Consider the following 8267-nt stretch of genomic DNA (forward strand, 5'->3'; position numbering starts at 1 on the left):
TTTTTTCTTTTTTTTTTTGCTTCTTCAAAACATGTAATCCCATGTTTATTTTCATTCATTATAAATGTCCAATTCTCTCCCTTTTTTAAAATAATTTTGTTCTGAATCGGATTTCGAAATATATATAGTTTGTATGATCATCATGAGCCCCCCTCATATATGCTAAAATGACATTAAATGTCGTACGTTTTTTTTAGTAAATAGTTATACATGAGATGCCATATATATATAGTAGGTATTTTGTGAGACGGGTCAACCCTACCGATATTCACAAAAAAAGTAATATTTTTTCGTAGATGATCCAATTAAGAGATCCGTCTGACAAAATACGAACCGTGAGACCGTCTCTCACAAGTTTTTGTCATATATATATATATATATATATATATATGAAAAATTTGATGGTGCCGAACAAATTAAGAATAGGATTGCAGGTATTTCGGCACACTGCCAACAGAATGGGGCAATGTCACAATTTGCATGACCCTTTCACATGTAATACTCATTGTCCATTCCATCTACAGTCTACACCCTCCTCAATCCGTTTTACATTGTTATCATCTCTCCCCTACCTACCAAATTATTATTTCAAACATTACACACTCTTTTACATGTATTATTATTATTTACATAATTGAATATATTTGTAACAAATATCATAGTTTTTTTTAGTGGGAGGATGAGATTGTTCTAATTGGTTCTCGAATCCAAGTTCTCATCTCAAACTTAAGATCTTGGTGTGATATCAAATGAGCTACAAGTCATCGACACAAATATCATTAAAAGGAAAAATTACAATTTTGCTTTTGTATACATTTCTTTGCTATTTTAGTACTCTATGTTGTTAATATAAGTTATATGTATTTTTTTTTTTGCAATTTAGTCATTTTTCGACGTGACGATGACTTATGTAGCGTAACATCACCACTAGCGAAAAAAGGACTAGTATTGCCAGAAATTCAAATATACATGATTTAGACTGAAAGTTGACAATATAGAAGATTGAAACCGCAAAAAAAAAAAACACACGTATCAAATTTTTATTTTTCTATTTTAAATTATATATCAATTCAAGTGACGTACAGTTTTTCAATTCTGTATTTGAAAAGAGCAGTGGACAATTGTTGATCCTTGACAAGAAGATTGAGATACTCAAATTAAACCTCATTCATCAGAGCAACTCAAAGGTCTTTGTTTTCTTGTTTATCTGACCTGATTTGCTTGTCCAAAGACTATTTACAAAAAAATGAAATCTTTTGCATCAGAGTCGGGAAGTACTATATATTGAAAACCCTTAATATAAAATGTCCTACACATTCTAGTTTGTTAACTAAATACTATTTTTTTCCCGATTACTCGACAAATCCATGTATAAGTGTACTTATTGAATCATGGTTTTGAGCATGTAGTAATTGATTTCGAACTTATAATTCAAACTTAATACAATTTAAAATCACAGGGTGCGCGCAAATCCCCCATTCAAGCCATTAGCACAGCCGGGAGAGATTTACATCAAGGAAAGTATCTTACCATTTCTTTTTTTTTCCCCTCAACCAGCAAACAAAATACGTACAAGCCGCGTCCAAAGCTAACCCTGATTAAACTTAGTTTATGAGAGGATTTAATGTCTAATTTGAACCAGCAAATCTTACTTATTTGAAAATATTATACATTACAAAGATATTATGATTTATGAAGTTATACATAATCCTAGGTAAATCTTGACCTTGGCTGCCCTCATTATCGGAGAATAACTATATTCCATTTTCCTCAAGATCATAATTAATCTGTGCAAGGAATATATATTTACGCTTTACTTTATTATTTATAAAAAAAAAAGTCGAAGAACTGGAGTAAACTAACAAAGAGTACCGAACCCTAAACTCGCAACTATTAATTAATAACATATTTCAATGCAAAAACAATTTTAATGCTTTCTTTAGTTTATTTGGCGACAATTATATTTATTAACCGTATTAATAATTAAAAAATGGTTTATTTAGTCTAAAATTAAATGTAGCTTTCAAAAGCTAGCGGTAATTCATAAGTTCCACACGTTTTAATTGACATGGTACAAACAAATTTATTGTGCTAACAGGTTTAAAATAATTATGCAAAGTGCAGACAAAATTCACCCATAAATATGAATCATTTAAATTAATGGAGTAGCTACGAATCATGAAAGCTGGCTCCACCCCACCCCCATCTGTCAAATTAATAGGTTTCATTATCTCAATGGAAATCGGAAAGCATTACTAATTAATGCCATTGTTTAATTATTGAATCATATACAAAACTAAAACTAAGAAATTAAAAAATCAAAGGGCATTAAGTAGCTGGTTTTGCTTTTCCTAATCAAGATCAAGAAATGAATATCATGGCTATAATGCTTTCAGTAATGCTAGCTGTTGCGAATCGATTTCAAATCACTTGCTATTTTTGCATGCCAAAACAACTCAATTCCAAGCTGTTAATGGGGCCATAGGATCAACAATATATATGAAATATGACATGTACGTAAAATAAAAAATGGATCGGAAAGAGAAGAATAATATTAAATTTAAATTCTGTTTTATCACATCTGGTGATTATTCGCCGAATCAATAATCAGTAACTGATGGAAGGATTTAATTAGGTTGTGTTTCGATGGTAATATTTGATTCGTGAGAGTATTTCAAATCAAATGAAGTTAGGAAGTGGATTTGAAATCGAAGTGCAAAAAATATACTGATCAACACAAGCGATTTCGAATTCTTTCTCCTAATTTTTGAGCTGGATATATGCATACAATGGGTTTGAAATGTGATTCTTCAATCCAAATATGACCTTATTCTATCTTTCAAAATTTTATGAGAAAACTGGAAAAGTTAGTTCATGTTATCCATCCTGTTTCGCTACACTCGATGCCAAAGCCGTGAAATCAATACGCTTCAAACCCTGAAATGATTGTCTAATAAATATATACAATATTTGGTAGATAAATAATTAAACAAATATTATTATTTCATAATCCATAATATTATAATGTATATTGAACAATGATTTATATATATATATATATATATATCGCGACCATATCCATGTCATCTAAGCCACGAATTGTGACACATGTTGGTTTGAAAGTAGGAATAAGAAATAAATTTGATACAAATAAATCATATATGAGTCCTATGAATTATTTTTCTTTTAATTGTGTGATTTGCTATAACCCTTCCCCACCATTCATTTAATATCATATAATATAATAATAACTTTTATTATTATTTTTTTTATTATTTAAACGACTGGAGGAGCTTGTGCGTCAACGTGCTCTTTAGCTAATTTTGATTATTTAAATTGATTTATCGGTATCGTAATCCGAGGAAAGATCTCGTTGCATGTCCAATTAAGGTAACAAGGAACAGCATTATCTTAAGTGTTATCCTATCATTAATATTCTGTTGAAATCGGAATGCTTGATTATATTTACCATACATCTTGATCTTCTATGAACTATAAATATTCGAGGTTTAGGCATAAATGTGTATAATATGTCATACTAAGATGTTTTGTCGTCGTTACTTTTTAGTTTGTATTGGTACACCCGAAACTAATACAATAGCTTGCAAATCACGTTTGTCATTTAAACGAAATTGGACGAGTCAGGTGCGAAAAACTCGTTCGAAAAAATATTGAAACGAAGAATCGAACTTTTGATATCATTGGTCTGGAGGACCAGTCCTTGGCTTATTATATACAACATAGTCAAGGATGAGGATGGTTAATAGATCGTGTTGTTCGAAATAGGCCCAGTTATTCAAAATGGTGCGTACTCTGTGACGTTTCGAGCTTGCCCAAAAAAGATCCTGTTCCAATAAGTCCCATGATATAGGCCCATTTATTGGTCATTGAAGAAATGGGCCGACGGTCCATTAAACCTGAATTACAATGTCACTATTAAAGTGTTAAATCTTGTTGCTATATAAATGTTAATGCCAGATTTTCTGTTTTGCAAGGTAAATTTTGTGGGATGATTATGTATAAACTTACTTATGAAAATTCATAGCTATTATTAGATATTACTCATTTAAAACATTTGTTGGAAATCAATTTATTTTTGAAATGTCATCTTTTTATTATATAATTTTTTTGTTAGATAATTCATGTCATCCTTTTCTTATATAATAATAATTAATTTGAAAATATTTTCGAAATCAAATTAAAATATTTTGCAACAAAAAATTGTACTTTTACAAGCACATTAATCGGATATAGTTTAGGAAGAAAATGGATGTCTAGTCTAAGGAAATTTTTTTTGTATAATATTTTTCCATAGTTTTTATGGAAAAACTATCTGCCATTCTTCTTCTTATTATTATTATTATTATTATTATTATTATTATTATTATTATTATTATTATTATTAATTTCTAGTCTTCTCATATATCGGATATATTCATTTATCAATAGCCTCCAGTATTATCCTATTGCATATTCTTATTTGGACTTTGAAATTCAACCTTTTAAAAGTTTGTCGTTACGACTTTTCTTTCATTTTAAGTGTGATATCGTGAGAGTTCTAATTCTATGTTGGAGGCATTAGGAATATAAGTCAGTTTGATTTAATATTAAAATTTATAAAAATGACGTAATAAAGTGGAAAACTGAAGAGAAAATACGTAATAATGATATTTTAAGGATTTGATTTTTATGTTATTTTTAGTTTTCGCAAGAAAATGGTTAATACAGTGAATGACAACAAATCACTTTCTATTCAACTTTCAAATTTGGCCAGTTGCTTCATTGCTATGGCCAACAATTTGGCTTCAATCTCCTCTGTCTATTGAATAAAAAATAATAAAGCCAAAATGTCTGCCCAATGAATTTCAAGTATTTACACCACTAATTAACATTTTTTTTTTTGAATTTTCATCGGGAAAACCCGAATCCACTGCCGTGGGTCGGGGGACGAACTCGGAACGGATCAAACCCGTTGGAAAAGCTCGGAGTGAACGGACTCGGGTTTCCAGGGAAAAATCTGGAATTGTCCAATATGCGTTGAGATCGGATCCGGCTCTCTACTTCGTCTTCGACAAAACTACTCCCAATTTGAGGCAAGGAAGGGGCGTAAATGTCATTTCCTCCATTTGCGTTCATCTGTTGATTCTGGGTCGGACCAACTTGCTCGGCTGGAACGATTTCGGTCAACGAGGTAAGCCCAGCTAAAGTGGCCCAATCGAAATTCCCGGAGCCCAATTGCTGCAGATTCAGCTTCTGATCTTCATGCGGAAAGTTGCTCATGGGATTCATGCTTGGCAGAGACAAGAAACGGTCATCGATGACCGGCAAGGACTCCAAAACTTCGTCATACTGAGATGAACAAGACGAAGAAGAACCGCGACTATACTCCTTGCTCTGGACTCCAGAGATGGCGGGTTTCTGCCCACTTGAATTCTTTTTGTAAATTCGGCACAGGACCCAATCATCCAGCTAAAAACAAAAAGCGAAAAACCTATCAAGCTCAAATTTAACATATCGAGCAAACAACATAGTATTTTTAAAAGTGAATTTTCTTACCCTAGAGGTGCCGCTCTTTCTTGGAGATTCAGAAAGCCTGTACTCATGCATAATCCAATTGGTTTTTGTCCCTTTAGGTGCCTTTCCAATGTAAAAAACAAGAGCTTTTTTTATGCCGACTTTTCTTCCTTGTGTTGTGATGATCTTATCAGTCCCGGTGGCTTTCCAGTATCCAGAGCCTGCAACTCTATTTGGCCGCGATCCATTCGGATACTTTCTGTCTCTTGGACTGAAAAAATACCATTCTTTTTCCCCAAATACAGCTTTGCCTGCACAAAATCGTTTCTTTTAAATGTAAATTTCGAGCGAAACAAGGTCCGTTAAAATGATATGTATACAGTGTTAGGTATTTACTTGGTAGATCCCATGGATCAAATTTATACAAATCGATATCACCGATTATCTGCAGAGAGAATTGATGGCCTGCAACTTTTCTGCAAAGGTACTGCACCAAAAGCTCTTCATCAGTCGGGTAGAACCGGAATCCGGGAGGCAACGTCAGCTGTGAAAGCGGGTCGGTTTCTTGGAGTCCCATGTTTTCCTAATAATAATTCAGAGGAGATCTGCAAAATAATTTGTTGTTTAATTAAAGATTTAATCTCTTTTTTTTTTCTCCGAAAAATGGAGAAATACAGCGGGTATTTATAGAGTATGGAATAACATAAAATAAATAGATAAGTACGGTCGTCCTTTTCGAATTGTCAAAAAGTGGGGCCAATGCTTCGCCGTTAAAAATCTGCCACGTATTAGAGTTCGCCTATCGTGTGGCCGACCTTATCCAAGAGCTGGTGTATCTATACTTGCTTATTATTCACACCAAATTAAATTTATAAATAACTCCCGATCAAAGTAAAATAGAATGGAATATGTTGCATGTACAATCACACCCTTCATTTTGCATGTCTAAATAGATCTCTTTTTTTTAAAAAAAAAAAAAATATTCAAATAAAATTTCTATTTCTCAATTGACTTACTAATTTCTCAGTAAATCGTGTGGTGGGTGGGATAGTTGATTTACAATTTACAAACATGTGCGTCATCTACAAGTTTAAATTAACGCGCACGACTGTAGCGTGTTTGTCACCAGGCTGGCGGCCACAGGCCCAATGACGTCACAGTAGTTGTCAACCTTTTACGTGGGACGTTAATCACTACATTGCCTTTCCGAATTTTATTATTATATAATAACAAATAATAAAAAAATTAATTTCTACAATTGTTTTTTTTTCCCCAAAAAAAAAATTAATTCTCGGTTGCTTAGTCTGGGTTATCTTAATAATTAATTAACAAGTTGTATATTTTATTTTTATTATTATTATTTCTTTTGGGCAAAAACAAAAATGGTAGAAGACACGTGGACATAATAAGATGAAGTGGGTGGGTTTTAGAGTTAGGCCGAAGAAAAAAGCAGATCACGATTATTCGACACGTCGTCATTTGTATTCTTGCGGCTTTTGTCTTCTTATTTTTAATGTTTCTTTCACTCAACAACATCAATAAGTGCTTGCAGTCAAATTTAACTTACAGGTTGATGTAATGTAATTTCTCGTAAAATTATGCATACCAACTTCAGATATTTATTTATGAGGTTGAAAATTAATATTTAAAATGTGTACGTTGAATATTTGAATGTTGAATATTTGAATGTTGTAAATATTGAAAATTAGTGTGTGATGATGTAGGTAATGATGATTTTATTTTTGGATTATTTGTAAAGATTTTCNTTTGATGTAATGTAATCTCTCATAAAATTATGCATACCTACTTCAGATATTTATTTATGAAAATTTATTCAACAACATGTACTTTTATTTCTAAAGATATTAATTATTAACTTTTTTTGACATATATATATCTTGAATACTCTGTACATGTACACACTTATAGTTTATATATATCTATGTATGTATATGTGTGGTGAGAGTGGGGATGGAGTTAGCTTTCACGTCAGATGCTTGACTTTTCTTGAAGTAAATAAATTAATTGTGAGATCGATGTTTTTTATTATATGGTTTTTATAATACATTTAGTGCACGTGGTGGCATGACAACTCTTCATTTTATTACTAGGAATCAATTAATTGTTTTGGTGGGTCAAAAGGGCGACTTTTTTTTTTTTTTTTTTTTNAGCTCCAAAACAGAAGAAAAAATACCACCATGTCAAACTTGACAAAGCTCGAATTTGTTGCACTCGACATTACGGGAAAAAATTATATGCCATGGACTCTCGATGTAGAAATGCATCTTGAGTCATTAGGTCTAAATGAGACCATAAAAGAAAATGGCATATGCACATCACAAGAAAAAAGGCAAGAGCCATGATATTTTACGTCGACATCTCGACGAGGGATTAAAATGTGAATATTTGATTGAAAAAGATCTCATGGCTTTGTGGAAGGGATTAAAAGAATAATGAGCTTTTAATGAGAGATTATCAGGCACGACCCACTGGTACAACAACATTTCTTGAAGTAAATGTCGTAAGCGAAAATGATTTTAAACCTGGAAACCAAAATCAAAGTTATAGACAAGATTTTGGTNTAGAGAACCCTCTTTTTTTTTTGTTCAGTTTTGCTTTCACGCAATTTAAACTTTTGACTCGTTGAGACGTAGGAGATAAGGATATGCTTAAGTTCTGTGATATTTTTAAAGTTTAGTTTCTTTATTTATAAATAGATGTTTCTTAATTACTCTATGTTTTTTGTAATGTAA

General features: G+C 31.9%; 1 protein-coding gene across 1 annotated transcript; it reads right to left on the reverse strand.

The window, feature by feature from the left end:
• Positions 1–4730: 4730 nt before the first annotated feature.
• Positions 4731–6166, reverse strand: LOC140968856 (NAC domain-containing protein JA2L-like). The gene is made up of 3 exons (XM_073429991.1): positions 5911–6166; positions 5557–5825; positions 4731–5469 (listed from the first exon to the last, which is right to left on the reverse strand). The coding sequence occupies exons 1-3, from the start codon at positions 6089–6091 to the stop codon at positions 4909–4911; spliced, it is 1011 nt and encodes a 336-aa protein (XP_073286092.1). The 5' UTR covers positions 6092–6166; the 3' UTR covers positions 4731–4908.
• Positions 6167–8267: the final 2101 nt, after the last annotated feature.

The sequence above is a fragment of the Primulina huaijiensis genome, unplaced genomic scaffold (genome assembly GCF_012295235.1).
Source record: "Primulina huaijiensis isolate GDHJ02 unplaced genomic scaffold, ASM1229523v2 scaffold38229, whole genome shotgun sequence".
NCBI classification, from domain to species: Eukaryota; Viridiplantae; Streptophyta; class Magnoliopsida; order Lamiales; family Gesneriaceae; genus Primulina; species Primulina huaijiensis.